Source organism: Podarcis muralis, chromosome 1 (assembly GCF_964188315.1).
Source record: "Podarcis muralis chromosome 1, rPodMur119.hap1.1, whole genome shotgun sequence".
NCBI lineage: Eukaryota > Metazoa > Chordata > Lepidosauria > Squamata > Lacertidae > Podarcis > Podarcis muralis.
In genome coordinates, this window is record NC_135655.1 from 83,664,562 (window position 1) to 83,682,833 (window position 18,272).

At 41.2% G+C, this 18,272-nt stretch overlaps 1 protein-coding gene across 9 annotated transcripts in view; it reads left to right on the forward strand.

The window, feature by feature from the left end:
• Positions 1-1,742: 1,742 nt before the first annotated feature.
• Positions 1,743-18,272, forward strand: part of AGBL2 (AGBL carboxypeptidase 2) — a 29,504-nt gene continuing 12,974 nt past the window's right edge. For 2 of the 9 annotated variants that reach the window (XM_028740580.2, XM_028740600.2), the window contains exons 1-14: positions 1,744-2,067; positions 2,362-2,427; positions 2,909-2,972; positions 3,638-3,763; positions 3,905-4,087; positions 5,206-5,313; positions 5,769-5,919; positions 8,900-9,679; positions 11,010-11,169; positions 12,003-12,129; positions 12,644-12,744; positions 13,216-13,346; positions 14,052-14,118; positions 16,084-16,203. In XM_028740580.2, coding sequence (XP_028596413.1) covers positions 2,401-2,427; positions 2,909-2,972; positions 3,638-3,763; positions 3,905-4,087; positions 5,206-5,313; positions 5,769-5,919; positions 8,900-9,679; positions 11,010-11,169; positions 12,003-12,129; positions 12,644-12,744; positions 13,216-13,346; positions 14,052-14,118; positions 16,084-16,203 — 2,145 coding nt within the window. In that variant the 5' untranslated portion in view covers positions 1,744-2,067; positions 2,362-2,400. Of the gene's footprint in view, positions 2,068-2,361; positions 2,428-2,908; positions 2,973-3,637; positions 3,764-3,904; positions 4,088-5,205; positions 5,314-5,768; positions 5,920-8,899; positions 9,680-11,009; positions 11,170-12,002; positions 12,130-12,643; positions 12,745-13,215; positions 13,347-14,051; positions 14,119-16,083; positions 16,204-18,272 lie in introns of all 9 variants that reach the window. The other 7 variants (XM_028740646.2, XM_028740656.2, XM_028740629.2 and 4 more) reach the window with 6 other exon arrangements.

Here is an 18,272-nt window from a genome sequence, read left to right on the forward strand (position 1 = left end):
GGGGAGTAGTTGATACCAAAAACATGCTACTGCTCTGCTCAGTAAAACCATAGAATTATAGAAATTCCCTTCTTCCAATAATATTTTTGAAAGGGAGGGCAGTAGTAAACAGAAGCTATACAGAGGGATTTAAAGTTATCTGATGGAAGACTTTTAATCACTTAAAGCATTTTCCTCTTTTAGCGAAAAGCACAGTGTACAAGTATACAAAGAAATTTAAAATTTCTACTACTACTGTCATCTAACAATTTCTTACAAGTTCATTTTTTAAAGGAAGGAAATAAACTTTTCCATAGAAGCTAACCCATAGGAAGAAAGGACTCCCAAGATTTTGTCAAAAAGTCCTGACTTTTTCGTTCATGCTGTCCGAATGCTCTTTTCTGTAATACAGCAGTTCAAACCTGGATGATTCTGTCTCATGGGAAGGTAGTCTTTTTACAATTAGAAATACAATCTAACCATAATTGCTGCTCCTCACTTTAATCTACACTCTGCTGGAAGTTTCCATAATTGCAGGGTAATTACAAGTGAAATGTAAATAAACAGCACTCAGAATAAAATTACAGTGTTTAAATATTTCCTGCATCTATTTTTAAACGATTCTCTGCAAATTTCCTTTTTGTGTAGCTCAGTAATTGCCTTTATTTTGCTCAATGCATGGGTGTAGCCAAGTGTGGGCAGGGAAGCAGCCCCCCCCCCCCCCCGCACAATCAGTAAAAAAAAATCTGCTCTCCCGTGGGTGCTTTCGTTGAGATTCCTGCATTGCAGGGGGTTGGACTAGATGACCCTCTAGGTCCCTTCCAAATCTGCAATTCTAGTGTTTCTATCCGGAGTGGAGTCTCCAAGGCAGTAGAATGGTGCCTTGTACACCTTGCAACTCTTGCAGCCAAGCTGGTGCCAAAAATATTGCTCTACTTTCCATTGGACTACAGCAGCGAAGTCTTGTCATCTGGGCTGACTAGGACCTCCATGCACACTGCCCAGGCTTCAGTGGCGTAGCGTGGGGGGTGCAGGGGGGGCCGGCCGCACCGGGCGCAACATCTGGGGTTAGGGCAAATCCACAGGTTAGGGGGCGCAAATCCACGGGTTAGGGGGCGCAAATTACTTGCCTTGCCCTGGGTGCTGGCAACCCACGCTACGCCACTGCCAGGCTTGCTCCCCCCGGGGGAAGTCACTTCGGTGCTGCTAATGCTATGATTTTCCAACGGTATGACTTCACCCCCAGCACTCCATTACATTGGAGCCAGCTCCTAGGGGCTGAGGTCCTTTCAGCCCCCCCCCAATAAAATATTTGAGGGGGCCAGCTCCCCCCACAAAAAAGTTGATGGGCATTGCCATTCAAATGGCATGTGTGTGCTATTGTGATTATGTGGAGCGGGGCTTACTGCTCTATATCCGGAAGTCTCAGGTATTCAAGCTGATACACCTGCTCCATTGTCTCTCGAGACAAACAGATGGCCTACCCCCCAAAATGACCCCAGCCTACCCCGGACTGAGACATAAGACTGTGAAACGACAACGATCGGACAGAAGCAAGAGGTCCCTCCCCAGCTGCACGAAAAAAGCCCCAAACCCCACCAGGCGAGAAGCTGTCCTAGTTCAAGCAATGGCTTGTACCGCTGCCACTCCGCACTGACGGACCAATGAACGGCTAGTCCCACCCCCAACCTGTCTGGTTCTGGCGTGGCTGGTAGCTAGGTTACCCTGCCCCCGCCCCCCCTCCTCTGAGTAGTGGTAGCTAAGACTGAAGAGGGGAAGAAGGCGGCCGGGGCGGGGGGAGCGCTCCTGAGAGCACTGAGGGGCGGGCAGGGGGCGGGCGCGAGAGTCACATATCTGGTAGGCAGCAAGTCCTGCCACTCCCTGCCCCCCGTCCCGAGATTGGGCGAATGTTATTGGCTCAGCGAGCGAGCGAGCGAGCGGCCTCCAGTCGACGGTTATGAAAAGCAGGCGCGCGCGCCGGTCCCGTGTGCGTCTGCGGGCGTTTTGTTGTGAGTGACCAAAGCTGTGTCGCCATAGAAGCCTTTCAGCTTCGTATGGGTCGGCGGAAAGGGTTGCCAGGCGCTTGAGGTAGAATATCTTTCTTTTAGGCTGAGTCAGAGGAAGCGCAGGTCACCTTTTTAAAAGCCTGCTTTGAAGCCTCTTCTTCCGTATTTATTATTTATCCGTAATATCCCCGTCCCTTTGTCACAATTAACTCTTTCTCTCACACGCATAACGCCACACCGACTTCGCGGGGAATCTCATGGGTGGAGACTGGCAGAATAATCAGCCTTTGTTGTTCTTGCCAAGTGGAAGACGAGGCTACTTCATATAGGCTTTCTTTTTTATTATTATTAACGCCTTTTCTCCGCTTCTCTGCAGGAGGCATCATCAGACAGTTGTGCTGTTGTGCTGAATGACATGTGTCCGGCAGATCCAGCATCTGAGGTCAGTACAAAAGTCAGTCCAAAAATGTACAGGGCTGGATGGTGTCAGTCACCTCCTAGTTCTCAACTGGTTTTAAGTATTGGTGGGATGCTAGAAAACCTTTCAGATCTCTTTAGTGGAGATTAGAATGATACGCTTTGATTGTGTCTGGTTCGTTTTGAGATACTGCGCACTCAGAGAATTTATTCTTTATCTCAGCATTGTAACTTACAGGGTAGCTTAGTGGCTAGAGAGTTTCGGACTAGGGTTTGAATCCCAACTCAGCCATGCAACTTGCTGAGTGACCTTGGGCCAGTCACTTTCTCTGCCTAAACCTCACAGGTTGTTGTGAGGATAAAATGGGAGAGGTGAGAACCATGTGTGCTGCCTCAAGCTCCTTGGAGGAAAGGTGGGATGTAAATGTAGTAAATAAATAGCAATGGATGCAGTGGTTTTGGTAAATGAGGCTCATAGTGTTCATTGCTCATTTTCCCTTCCTTAGCAGTTTAAAGAGCCATATGAAAGGTTCATACATCAGCATCTTCAATACTATGGCTATTTCAAAGGTAAGAATCTGATCCCAATCTGGGATTGGGTCCCATACAGATCGGTTTGTTTTATTTTATCTACCATTATCAGGCTCTGTAACTGATTGCTATTAAACATTTTCAGACATTTCTAAATGTTTTTCATTGTTTTGCTGTTTGCTGCCCTGGACTCCTTTGAGAGGAAGTGTAGCATAGAAATGTAATAAATGAATAGTCCTTAAGGTGCCAAAAGACCCCTCATTGTAATTTCCCCCTTATACCCAAGTTATAACTAGCAACACTTGTTGACTTTAGTGGAATTTACTTCAGAATATATGTATGCAATATCTTACCGGTAATTTATTTGTCTGCCTAATATCTGTTATGTTAGATCTCTGTAAGGCTTCAGTGAATTCAGTGAGACCTATTTCTGAGTAGACATACCGGTATATAGGATTGCACTGTAGATTGACATAGTCCCTCCTTATTATTTGGATGACACTGATAGCTATGCATACAAGCTATGCTGTTGGCATATAAAAAGTAGCCCTAGTACTATAATGTTAGTTTTAAATTTTTATTCAGTGGGTTTTTCATGCCAGTATAGTAGCTCACTACAATAACGATAAGCTCAGAAATAAATTGATTTTGCCTATATTAGTTTGGGCTAGTTTTTCACATTAATAGTAGCATTTTCCCCCCAGATGAAAATGTTCCTCAGAGCCCCAGTTTGCCTCTTGAAAGTTGGAAGAGTTCTTGCCCTGTGTCGAAGCCGGGTAACTTCCACAAGAAAAGTAGAGCAGAAAATAATTCAAGCAAGAACTCATTCTGTAAGTAAGCTGTAAGCCTGATATGAGAAATATATTGATTGATTTGCTGTGAATGAAATGTATGATTGTGGCTTCATAGCTGCAAGGCTCCTGGGTATCTGTAAATAAATTTCTTTTGTATTATTTCTTTTCCCTTTTCAGGTTCACTTATGATGGAGACTGCACTTCTTAAAAGCAACCAACTTATGTTTGACCATCCAGAAGGGCCTGGTATTCCGCGCTTGAGAGAACCTCGGAATCTTTTTTCTCTTCCCCATGATTCACTGTTGGCTCCACTCTGGCCAGTAGAATGTGAAGTGATCAAGGATTATATCCACCACATTGGTAATTTCTTGGATTGAAATCAATGTTTTACATGGTTGATAATGTTTTGCTTTAAAGTTTTATGGCTATACAAGGACTGTGACTGAATACTTTTTCATTTGCACAAATCCAGATAACCCACTCCAAAATGAACAATGTAAGTTTAAGATTCTCCTGGGCAGTTATAAAAAATGTGAATATATAATACTCAATCACTTTTCATAGTTCTTCCAGACTAAAACAAATAAACCATTATTTCAGTTGGCTCTATGGAGATGAGATTCCCAAATTTGTTGTTATAAATGTATTGTGGATTAAATAACCATTATGGTGGTAGGATTTAATTAAGACCATTTCTCACATTCCCTTGTTATAGCAAAGAAATCAATACTTATGTTAGGAAAATATGTAAAATATAATGTGTGAAGAGTGGTATCAGTATATTTGAGAAGCCAAATACACTGCCATTTCAGTGTTTGTCACCAGATGGCGGAGTGTAAGTTTAATATTGACTGTCACTCACTTTTTATTTAATAAGATGAGTTAATGAGGTCATAAAATTAATATTGTGGGGGGGAATCTATGTGTTAGCAGTGACTCATAACTTGGCATTATCAGCAAATCATTACTATGGTCTCTAATGAAAATGTTTATAAAATAAGCCCCAAGAGTCCGATCTCTTAGAACCTTCATTGATTTGGCTTTTATGTTGTGTGCTTTCCTTTCTCCAGAGTCCCAGGGCTGGAGAACTTGATCCAGCCGGTGGGCCAAATCCTGACATCTCCCATGGCTACTTTAATAGGTGGGCAGGGCCACCCATCTGTTAATTCCATGACTTACCATGGCATCAGGTGACAGACCACAAAGACCAAATTAGAACCAGTGCTGGACCTAATTTGGCTTGTAGGCCAAAGTTTTCCTATCACTACTCTAATTCATGTTTCAGCACATATAGTTTTCAGTTTAAGTAATTAAGTAATTTTATTTGTATTCCATTCTTCCTACTTATTTGTTTTCCTTGTCACACAACTAGAGATTGAGGGGAAATACTTCAATTCTTATTTAATGTCTTATTTTTTTTCTTCTAAAAGTACAAATAAGGCCACAATGGAAATAAATGTCATTGTGTATTTTGTTAGAGTGGGTTCCTCCTGAACCTGAACCTTTCTATCAGCCAACAGAAAATGAAATGGCTCCAGAAGTAATGGGAGAGGATCGTGGAACTGTTGTCTATGTCATAGATCCAGGTATTTGCATATATACACTGACAATAAACTGTAATAAAAGATATAGTACATTGCATATAGTGTCCGTTCCAGTAAAGAAGAATGCAGGCATGAAAAATGTAAACTCAGAAGTCTGATTTTTTAAACAGCCTGAAATTATTATAAATAGTGAACAATTGAATCCTAAAAATAGTAGCTGCCTCAAATTTGTAAAGTTTCTAACAGCTCCATTGGTAGCCATTATGGGGGAAAGCACCTGTGAAACTACAGCATCTTTAGTTCTTTGCCCTGTTCTTAGAAAATAGTAATGGAAGCCAAATTGAAGTCATCATTTTATTTGCAGCCAGTTTTCAGTGCTATTTGTTCATGGTTGCTCAGGACTGAGTAATTGGTTTTGCAGAATTGGCACACATACCTGCTAATTGAGACAAAACTGCAATGCTAAGTCAGTGATAGCCATGCTTCCTCTTCTGCAGCAACCAAGGGTACCTGTTTCACTGGTTCCCGAGTTGGAGGGTCGAAAGAGCCCATCAAATCAGCTGCAGTCAGCTTAAGAGATCCAGAAGACACCACGCTGTTGTTTGAATCACGCTTTGAGAGTGGGAATCTCCAGAAAGCCGTCAGGGTGTGAGTAAGAGGAACTATCTGGAACTAAAAGAGGGGAAAACTTTTTAATATTATGGTTATAATGGGTGTGGAACCTCAAACCTGGAGCCACATACAGCCCTCCATACCTCTAACTGGCCCTGACACTCTTCCTCGGCCCCACCCCTCACTGGTCCTGCACTGCTTCCTCCTCAAGTGCTTTTGTTTGAACTGTGTCCTTGGACTTTGATTATTTGTCTTGCTTGCTTGGCTGGAGAGAGATGGGGAGGGGGTGTAGAAACTTTTCTACAGGTGGAATGTAGCATACAGTGGTACCTTGGTTCTCGAATGGTTTAGTTGTGGAACAAATCGGCTCCCAAACCCCGCAAACCCAGAAGTACGTGTTCCGGTTTGCAAACGTTTTGTGGAAGCTGAACTTCCTATGCAGCTTCTGCTTGAGTGCAGGAAGCTCCTGCAGCCAATTGGAAGCCGCGCCTTAGTTTTTGAATTGTTTTGGGAGTTGAACGGACTTCCGGAATGGATTAAGTTTGAGAACCAAGGTACCACTGTATTGTACAAAGGTAAGAGTCACATTTTTTGTTTTGCCAATTTTTGCCTCTAGACTTGCCTACTCTTAGGCTGAAAAGATTCCCCACCCTGGGTCTGGGTCATCAACTGACAGTTCTCTTTAGCTTTTTCTATAATCTTGCATTGGTATATCACTTTTTGAGACTTTTTTTAAGTACTAGTGTGCCCGTCATACATGCCTAGATCTTCAAGTGCTGCTCATCCATCTGATGCAATCCTAAGCAGGTCAAACAGTTTTTGATATTGAGTATCTTATGACCAGAAATTTATTGAATATATTATGGGTAAAGGTAAAGGGACCCCTGACCATTAGGTCCAGTCGTGTCCGACTCTGGGGTTGCGGCACTCATCTCGCTTTATTGGCCGAGGGAGCCAGCATACAGCTTCCAGGTCATGTGGCCAGCATGACTAAGCCGCTTCTGGCAAACCAGAGCCGCGCACGGAAACACCGTTTACCTTCCCACCGGAGTGGTACCTATTTATCTACTTGCACTTTGACGTGCTTTTGAACTGCTAGGTTGGCAGATATTATGGGTAGCTTGTATTTATTATGTTACATTATTCCAAATACCTTTAATTATTGCAATTCTGTGGACATATGTGGGCAACTTGACCAGCTCCTTCAATACTCCCTAAAAAGTCTTATGGTACCTTAAAGTCTAACAGATTTTTTGTGACATAAAATTTCTGTTAGTCTTTAAGTTGCAACAATCAATTCTTGTATAATTCTGTTACAGCAAAGTCTCCTCTGAAATGTCCTTTGTGAATTTGGCATTTTATCTAATGCTCAACATCACTAAAGTATGAATGCTAGTTTGCTGAGGTTTCCAGTGCTTTGAAAATGTGTGTGTATGAAAATGTCTACATGAAACCCTAGAACAGAGATTTCCAAACTGTGTGTCCTGACACGTTAGTGTGTCGGCTGCTGTGTGTAGGTGTGTTGCACTCCTCCCGGGGCTGGGAAGGGGTTAGTTTAACCTCTGGTTTGCTAGTAAAACTGTGTCATGAATTGATGCATGTCTAAAAAGTGTGGCACCAACATGGAAAGCTTGGAAAGCTCTGCCCTAGAGAGCCACTTCAAGCAAATAAAGCCATTGCTGAACAAGATGGACCAATGGCGTGACTCAGTATAAGACAGCATCTTATGTTCCAAATAATCAATAAAATAAATGTTGAAGCTGAATAAGTAACATATTACGCATGCTGTGTTCGGAAGGTATTTAATATTAACAGAATTTGCTAAACAGCATCAAATTATTAGGTAAGCATTTCCTCACCAGTGAGCTTGTGTGAGTGCATTGAAATAATATTTAAAATATATACTGCACTTAGCTTATCAGTTCTTTGTAGTTTTGATAGAGCAGCCACTTTCCCAACTGCATGCAATTTTTCTGTTGAGCTTTCAGTTCAGCAGTTTTCACACCAACTCTAAACCGATTTAAGCTCAAAGTGTGGGGTTCTATTCCAATCTTGTCCATTCATGGTTATTAGCTAATGCCCAATTCATTGTCAAAGCAATCAGCTCATGAAGTTAAGGCAATTATTAATATGTGTACACACAATGGCTTGGGCTTAAATCCATGCCTTAGTCCCCACCTGACCCTTGAACACTAGTAGCTATTTATTTTTTTTAAAAAAACTATATGCCAAAATTCATGTCTAATTTAGATCTGAATGCAGACATTGGGGCTTCAACCATCAAGCCAAGTGTTTTTCTTCTCTCTCTCTCTCTCTCTCCACTTCCATTTTGCTTAACTTCCATCCAGCCTGATGAAGCTTCTGTAGAACTCAAAAGTTCCTCATTGTTTTGTTGGTTCTAAGGAAGCTAATGTGCATTTTGGAATTCTTCTCATAGATCAACAGGGCTTCTTTGCTTTCTGTATCTCCTATCAACCAACTATTCAGGGTTATTAGCAAGCAATCATCACTTCATTTCCCTAAGGAATTGTTGGCCAATAGCTATAACCACACCAACCAAGTTGATGCAATTCAATTCAATTAAGTGAAGTAAGGGGACTTTCAGATGCTCTATTTATTGAGCAGTTATCCCAATCTGTTTGCAGGGAGGCTAGATGCTGTTGGCTATTTATTGAGCATTCATCCTGATTTGATTGTTATACAATTTTTGATTGAGGTTATACAATATTGCATCAAGGAAGTGTTATCTCATGTTTTCCAGTGTATTTTCCTGTCACTTTCTTTATTACAAAAAGTCCAGTCATGAGGAAGTGGGTTTGTTGCTCAAGACCACCCAGGCAATTGTAATTGTGCAACCTGAATTTTTTTTGTATGTTATTGAATCCCACCTGAAAATAGTGATAGTCTGGAATCACCCTTAGTCTGTAGAATTTTGATGATATGTAACATTTCCCTCCATGGACTGGAAAGTTTCTGATGGCTTCTTATGCATTTTTTCTTGATTACTGCATTTCAGAGGCAAGTATGAATATGAACTCACATTGCGGACAGATCTTTATACCAGCAAGTACACGCAATGGTACTATTTCAGAATACAAAATACTAGAAAGGATGTCACCTATCGCTTCACTATTGTTAATCTGATGAAAGCCAAGAGTCTCTACAGTGTAGGGATGAAGCCTCTCCTGTACTCTGAAAAGGATGCCCAGTCTCATGGTATTGGCTGGAGGAGAGAGGGCAGTAACATTAAATATTATAAATATAACACAGAAGATGGTCAGACCCTATATTGCCTCACCTGGACATTTCGTTTTCCACATAGCCATGATACATGTTATTTTGCTCACTTCTATCCTTACACCTATACAGACCTGCAGCACTACCTCATGACTTTAGTAAAGAATCCACTCTGTTCTCAGTATTGCAAACTTCGCCCTCTATGTCGCAGTCTAGCTGGGAACACAGTCTACCTCCTCACTATTACCAATCCATCCAAAAGTGCCATTGCTGCTGCTGCAAAGAAGGCTATTGTACTAAGTGCCAGAGTTCATCCTGGGGAAACAAACAGTTCGTGGGTGATGAGAGGCTTCCTTGATTTCATCTTAAGTGATTCCCCTGATGCTCGACTCCTTCGGGATCTCTTCATATTCAAGGTTGTGCCCATGCTAAACCCAGATGGAGTAATTGTTGGAAATTACCGCTGCTCACTGGCAGGAAGGGACTTGAACAGGAACTACAGAACAGTATTGAAGGAATCCTTTCCTTGCATTTGGCACACTCGAGCCATGATCAAAAGGTGCGTGACAAACCGTTTTATGAACTGGATCTGAAAACCTGGGAGCAGAGTGGGTGAAATTCAGAACCACACAAAGGAAACCATTATAGAGCCTTTGTGACTAAATGTGCATTTTTAGTAATCTATATATATTTTTCAAATTGAAAAGATTATGTACATTGGTTTAAGAATCTGCACTGGAATTGTGTTTTAATCTGTTTTTATTGTTTTATCATGGTTTGTTGCTCTTGATTTGGGAGTGTTGGCAAATACAGATCAGGAAGGAAAAGAAATAGTTGAATTGAATACTTGTCTTTCCTGGGAAACATAAAAAGATAGCTACTGTGAACATGAGGGGGAATGCTGTGCATGAACAGAGATCTGTCCATAGACAATTTCCATGGCAGTTTTGTGTAGTGTATGCAACTATAGTCCAACAGAGCATTCCTATACTTCCATTATAACTAAGGAGAGCAATCATCAGATTGAAGCACATGGTCTCTAAGCCTGCACAGTAGTGTTCATGCTTCAGTCCCTTCTCCCTCAGCATGGGAGAGAGAGGGAGACTGAAGTAACTGTGATTATATTTACCCCTTTTCACTTGGGGGGTCCCATGGGAGCTCTGTGGATGCAGTGGCTGATCTTCCTTGTGTATCTGTGATCCTCATGAGCGTTTGGCCAACAGTGGCAATGGTTGCAGTGCAGTGCCTGGCCTTTGCCAAAAGAGAGTTTACCTGTGTATGGGGCTGAGTACCTCCTGTGTGTAGGACACAGCTTTCTGCTGTTGGAGGAGGAAAGAATGTCGTAGCACATACAGTTTGCACAAGAGGATATAATATTCACATATGGAAAGATGGGTAGGGAAATGAAGGGAAATGATGTTATTTTGCCATTTGTACCAGTACCATAAGCTGTTTGGTGCTTTTCTTGCATGGCTAATGTGTGAATGGCACTGGTGGGTAACATTGTGACTGATGAACGGTGATAGAGTTACCCAGAAAGCTGTGGGAATGTCTGCCAGTGTTGCTGTGGTTTCTTTTGTTCCTACAGCTGTTACTGTGCTTTCTGCTTAGTTGTTGCAACTCCATGGTATTGCAACTACATTAATACAGCATTAGCTGGGAACATAGAATCAGGTTGCCTATTTACCTTAAATAATGAAGCATCAAATAGAGACCTAGCTTAAGGGATTTCATTCATTCAGGAATGCTTCTAGAACTTGCTCCAACTACTTAATTCTTACACATCAGTGGGAAAGAAACAGAACAGTATGGTTATTTGTGTGCAGCCAGCTAGCCATTTATATGTTTAATTGGTTTTGATTTCTTTGCTTATATCTTTTCTCTGCAAGGGTCCTTGAAGATCGTGAAGTTCTGTTGTACTGTGACTTCCATGGACACAGCCGGAAGAATAATATATTCATGTATGGCTGTAACAACAAATATGCACAAGAGCGATTATTCCATGAACGAATCTTTCCTCTTATGCTAAGCAAGAATATTCCTGACAAGGTGGGGTATAGTTTATAGGAAGATCTTAGTTCATTATGAATTATGTGTTGGAAATTACCTTTTGTTGCAATGTGTTTTCCTATTTCAGTTTCTTCACTCAGTTCTGAGTAAAGCATGTCTCCACATTTCCTTATCTCCTGGTTTTTTTAATGAGAGTGTCTATAAATTACCTTAAAGCTGGCTATTATATCAGGCCTACTACTCTTCTCATGATAGGAAGATACTTTTATCTTCCTAACAATTTACATTATAATGCCCAGATTTTTCATCACTTAGCTGAAGTAAACATTCTGGCTTATATTTTTTAGATTCAGTCATTCCACACTTGAAGTGATATGACCGCAGATGATGCATATTGAATCTAGGTTGTTTTTTCCTGCTTTGAGCTAAAATATAATTTCAAACAAACTCTTCATTTGGTTCCAATATGAGATTAGTAAAACATTGGGTGATATCCAGCTAAGTCATACTCAGAATAGACTCACTAAAATCAATGGGCTTAAGTCCATTGATGTCAGTTTGTCTGTTCAATGACTAACATTAGATGTCCAGATTAGTTAATGTATACATAAAATGGGCTTGGGTGATGATAATTTAGGAATTCACTGGGAAATAGTATATGTTGAATATACAGGAATTTTTAAAATGCTAAGAACGGTCCTATATAGTAATGTAAATAGAGAAGATGTTCTAGTATTTCAAGAGGTGTCTGCTTGGCCACTGCAGGTTAGATGGACCCTTGGTTGATCCACCAGGGTTTGTCTTATGTTCTAAAGAGAGATAAGAAATTAGTTCTAAAAATACAATCTAATTTTACCAATCTGGATGTTTAGTTTTCTTTCAACAGCTGTAAGTTTCAAGTCCAAAAGTGCAAAGAAGGAACAGGACGGGTTGTGATGTGGCGAATGGGGATAGTGAATAGCTATACTATGGAATCTACATTCAGTGGGACAACTCTGGGTAAGTATACATTTTTGTCCAAGACCAAAGTAGACATTATCTGTCAATGAAAAGCTGATGGTAAACCGCAGTACAGTAGTGGGATGTAGCAAAGGAGTGACTAACTTTTGGGGGGCCGAGGGTCAACATTCACTTTTGGCCAGCCTTCCAGGGATCACATAGCAGCTGTGAGTGTAGCTGCCCCACATTATTGCAACCACAGGACACATACATGCACATGCATGCAGAATACACACAGAGGCACCCAGAGCCTTTCCCCTCAGCTGATCCATTATCACCATCACATCTATTTTTCCATTATCATGCTCTGTAATTTCTGGCTTGTCATAACAATGGATAGAAAGGTAGGAAGAAAGAAAAGAAAGAGGTTAAGTTATAACCTCTGTTTCAATCATCAATGTATTTAATAGTTTTTAAAAGACATTCAGCATATAATTTTTCCATGCTGGATGTTGTGCACTGGAGTGTAATTTGCTAAAGATTGAAGAACTACTTGTCTGTTTGTCTTTCTCAGGCAATAATAATAACTCTCATTTTACCTATGAGGATCTCAAATCTCTGGGCTACCATGTCTGTGACACCTTATTGGACTTTTGTGACCCTGACCGTTCTAAGGTAAGAGTTTCCTGTTACTGCTAAGCAGGGTCAACGGACAATGATGGACCAGCCAGTGTCTTTAACTATTTCTTGTTTTTCTGAGACCAGCCTCTGATACTGCCTTTTTTACTTTTCACATTTTGAAAAGGTGTCTATCGAAAGCCAGAGATATTTGGATTTGTAATGAAAGCATGGTCGGAAACAAATTTGAGACATGCATTTAGCAAAGCTCCTAGTTTCCTCTCGGCTGCTCATATATCTGAGATGTGCAAAAATCTTCAAGTAGTTATTATTTATTTCATAAATTTAAATACTGCTTGATTGTAAGAAAGACCCCCGAAAGTGGTTTAAAACAACCTCGAAATGGTTAGCAAATCTATTCTACCCTGAGTGCTTCAATTCTGCTCAGATGAGATAATTGCTAACCAAAATTGCATTATGTAAGTTTTTAATCGGCAGTTCGTCCATGCTTTCTATCCTTTCTCTTAGTTTCAGCAATGCCTATCTGAACTTAAGGAACTACTGAAGCAAAAAATCCAGAGAAAGCTCTCAGAGCTGGGCCATGTACAAAACATAGATGGTACTTGGAGTGACATCTCTCTATCAGATGTTGAATCCAGGTAACTCAAGACTGCAAGCTTTTACTGACTTGAACCTTAGAGAAATGACAAGGAAATAGTGCTGACAACAGGTGATGTTCCAGGCTTTATTGACAAATTAAAACCTGACATATCACCCAGTCCAAATGGCATCTACTAAAAAGTTCTTAAAGAACTTAAATGTGAAATTGCTAATCTTTAAAAATATGTAATTTGTCCCTAAGATCAGTCCCCATACCCAAGGATCAGATGTAATACCAGTTTTTTTTTAAAGGATCAGAGATGATTTGGGATATTACAGGCCAGTTAGCTTACCATCTGTTCCAGTACTGATAATTGATTCTTACTCTCTGCTTCCTGTTTCTTAACTAATTACTGACTCATAAGAGGATCTCTCCTCTTATTCCATGCCTGCTAAGTTTACCCAGGAAACCTTGGTCTAGGATTTTATGAAAAGTTTTTTTCAAATTCTAAGTACACAATGTCAACTGGATCATCTCTATTTCACATATATTGCACAGGAGGCAGAATAGCAGTTGCTGGAAACCACAGGAGGAAAAAGTGCTCTTGTGCTTGAATCCTGCTTGCTTGTTTCCCAGCCACTGTTCAGCCACTGTGAAAACAAGATACTGGACTAGATGAGCCATTGGCCTGATTCTGGGGGGTCCTCCTTATGTTCTTATGTTGCCCTGCATCACACCAATGGTTTCCTTTTCCTTTAATTAGCACAAGTGGCTCAGACAGTTCCCAGTCAGATGGCCCCCCTGCACATTTGCTCAACATGGATGAGAAGGTGAGAGTTATTCATTTTTTGGTGAACAAATCTACCTGGAAAAATATAAAAACTTCAATATCCTGGTCCCTTGTAATGGAATGGGGACACTAACCTTACTACAGATTGGGTTGTTATTGATGTTAGTGGCTCAGAAAGAGACCATTAGAGGAGATGTGCATTCTGTTACTGGAAAGAAAAAATGCACATATTTCAAAGGATTTAATGAAAAATGGAAAAAATTGATTGATGTGGCTTTTTTATTTTGTTGCTGTATCTGTTTTCTATAGTTTATTTTCCTCATGCTTTTTGTACTAATTTATTGTCAATGAAAAGTATGCTAGTGGTATTGTAATCTATGCAAATATGTTTTTTTTCAATACTAAGCTTGTTTTGATACTAGCAATTGAAATTCTACATTGTATAGTCACACTGGCTGTCTTTGGAAAACACATTTTAGCAAGTTCTTTTAAACATGCCTTAAAAGGCTAGGCATTTCTGCAAGAGAAGGAGGTGCTTTCCATTTGTCTTTTTCTGTTTAAAGGACACAATTAATATCCTAGTTCTTCAGTGATATAGCAAGGAGTGCTCAGTCTCTAAATATTTTAAAAATCTACACACACCCCATAGTTGAGTTGATTTTGTCAGTTGTTTTCTGTGAGATGCCTTTGAGACCTGTTTCCACATAGCAGTTGCTAGAGTAAAACATGCATGAACTGGAAGGAGAATTGCATTTTCCTGCCAATAATGTAGTGTGGTTTTAGTGCTGGGAAAATGCAGCCACAGAACTTATATTTTGAATGAAGATATCTGGACTGCCTGCAACAAATAAGTAAAGCAGGCACTTCTGTCTTTCGGAAGATGACAATTTGTACAAGTCCTAAGAAAACTATGCTACTGGTTGCTATTGGAGCCTGGATAGGTAACTTATTAGGACTATGCTGTGAAAAAGACCAAGAATTATACTGTGGGTGGGACTTAAGAACTGAGCAGAAAAATACAACAAACACTGGGAGATAAGCTGTATTTCGTATGCTTGTTGACTCAGAAGTAAATACAACTGTGTTCAACAGAACTTACTCAAATGTAAGTGTGCACAAGATTACAGCCTAAATGCCACAGAGCAATCTCAATAATTTATAAATTATTATTTATTTGGAATCTAGGAATACTTTGGACGCTGAAAGAAATAGAAATGGACTTTAAGGCCTGGTTTGCATGTCACACTAAACCGTACCATAGCTTAGCATGAACATGCAGGTGTACAAGCTGTTTGAGGGGAAACCATGGCTACTTTGCTGCTCCCTGGTCATTCTGCTGCTGTGCTAAGCTACGGTTTGGTTTAGCATGCTGTCTGAACCCAGGCTCATGCCTTAGCTCTCTCAAACAAGCCATAAGACAATCAGTTGCAGCTTGTGATTAGCAGACCCTCCAAGTGTCCCTATTTTCCAGGGACGTCCCTGATTTAGAGAAACCACCCTGGGTTATGATTTGATCCCGGAATGTCCCACTTTTCCTTAGGATGTCCCTATTTTCAGTGGAGAAATGTTGGAGGGTATGGAGTTATCTGATCCCCCAGCCGTCTGAAGGCAATCCTGTATAGGGAAGGTTTTTTAATGTTTAATGCTTACTATGTTTTTATATATGTTGGAAGCAGCCCAGAGAGGCTGGGGCAACCCAGTAAGATGTGTGAGGTATAAATAGTAAAATTATCTTTATGAAATGGGATGCCCTTGTTTTCACTTGACAAATGTTGGAGGGTATGTGTTAGTCTGGAGAGAACTAAACCACAAGCCTGGATTTGGCAAAATGTTATGCCAAGCCAGGGCTTAGCTCGGGACTGCAGATCAGCACAATGACTAGGGAGAAGCAAAGTTGCTGAAATCTCCTCTTGGAATGCAAACAGAACCATTGTTTGACTGCATTTAGGTGGTAATTGGGAACACTTTCACAATTGTGTTGTTGTTACTTTTTTAATCTCTGAAGGATTTTAATGAGAAGAAGAAAAAGAAGAAAAAGAAACAACTCAGAACAAGGAAGGAAAGGAATGAGTTGCATCAGAAACTTACTCTGAGTCAAACACCAAAACATAAGAAAGATACCCTGGTAAGAGGCAAATTAAAACAGACCAGATAAGTGCCTTTGCTGGAGGAGGACAGCCAGCTAGAAATGTTTCTCAATGGAATGCAGTTCAACTGTTTGGATATTTCACTAGTTTTCTGTCTAGTGAGTGTTGCTTTTTTATTTTTTTATTCCTGTATTGTTGAAGTGGACTAGGTTATTCTCATGACTGACACTTTTATGGGGCTGAATGAGACACTTGCCTCAAGCCTCAGGCCATGGGTGACTGATCAGTACCTTTTCTCCCCCTTCACAGCCCCCCCCCCTCCCCACAAGTGATTACTCTTACCTCCCCAGTTTTGCTCACATCATCCTCATTTTTTGTTTATTGTCCTACACAGTAAATTGCTGGTGCGCTGCCTCTATAGTCTTAAGTTTGGTGCCACTCCTCCTACTTCCCTGTTACTGGCCATAGCCAGGCCTCCACTGACTAACTGGTCATTTACCACGTTACTGTCCTGCAGCAAGCCTGGTCAGTGCTGCTATCTCTTGAGAAATTTAGGTGGGTCACTCATTGTCTTATGGAAAGGTCTGGCTTTCTTGGGCTGCCAGGTGGCAACAGGGGTTGCCAGTGCTTGCTGGGTTGGTACTGTCTACTGACACAACTTAGTAGAGCTGCATTGTTAGAAAGACAAGCAGAAGCTTCTCATCTTTCTCAGTCCATCATTGACATGACTGCACTAACTAGCCTGGGCAAGACATGTAGTGTTTTGGGAGGTGCACTTTTTAGAGTGGAAGATTTTTGAGGTCCTACATGCCCCCAAATCTGGCTATTCAGCCAGCTACCTCACTCTGTCAGTTTTTGGCTCTACAGCCAGCTTGCTTCCTGCTTTGAACATTAAGTCTCCACACTCCTTTTCCCATTTTCTGCTGGCTAGGAGGGAGTGCCAGTGAGAAAAATGTGGAGGTGCTGGCAGCATCCTGCCTCTGTCTGTGCCTTTGGTTTTCCTGCAATTCACTCCTCCAGGTAGAGTGTGCTAGTTCAACTAAGCAGCAGAAGGGAGAGTGAATGAGCAGGTTTATTGTTGTGTTTTGTGCAAGTCCATATCAGCAGTGGAGGGAAGTGTGTGTTTCCATGCCTATACACATACCTACCGCAGTCTGACCTAGTGGCAGAAGGAGACTGAGAGAGAACGCTTCTTTCTTATTCCTTACATCTCTTCTTCTTTCCTACCTGTACTCCTTCTCTTCTTGAAGCCATTGACCTTGCAACATTGTCCAAATAAGAAAACTTCTGACATGTGAAAGGGAAGAAGGGAAAGAGAGAGGGCGAGTGTGTGCCAAAATCCAGACAATGATGTTTCATAGCTGTGCTATCCCAATAGCAGACTATATATAATCATACACTCAGCCAGTTCCTACAGACCAGCTTCAATCTTGTTGTGCACCAGAGTAGATCTTTCATAGATCATAGTCAGCTTCATCAGATGCAGTCTTGAAGGTGCCACAAGACTCTCCCTCTGGAAAATTTAGTGTATGAGGAATAATAGAGAGCAAGAGTGAGAGAGCTGCTGTTGTCAATACCATGAAGAACTTTGGCAGTGGTAAACATAAGTCAGTGAGTGTGGGTATGACAATGAATATGCCATGCTCTATGTCTTTCACATTGTATCTGTCAACAGTGGGGCATGCATAACCCAGCTGTAGAGGGGTACCACTGAGCCTCTTGGGCTTGCTGATTAGGAGGTCAGCTGTTTGAATCCTCATCACAGGGTGAGCTCCTGTCGCTCTGTTCCAGCTCCTGCCAACCTAGCAGTTTGAAAGCATGCCAGTGCAAGTAGATAAATAGGTACCGCTGTGGCAGAAAGGAAAACGGCGTTTCTGTGCACTCTGGTTTCCGTCATGGTGTTCCATTGCACTAGAAGTAGTTTAGTCTTACTGGCCACATGACCCGGAAAGCTGTCTGTGGACAAACACCAGCTCCCTCGGCCTGAAAGCGAGATGAGCGCCACAACCCCATAGTTGCCTTTGACTGGACTTAACCGTCCAGGGGTCCTTTATCTTTTTTTGTTAACCTAGTGTTTGTGAGAGAATATGGGGGCAGGACAATAGAT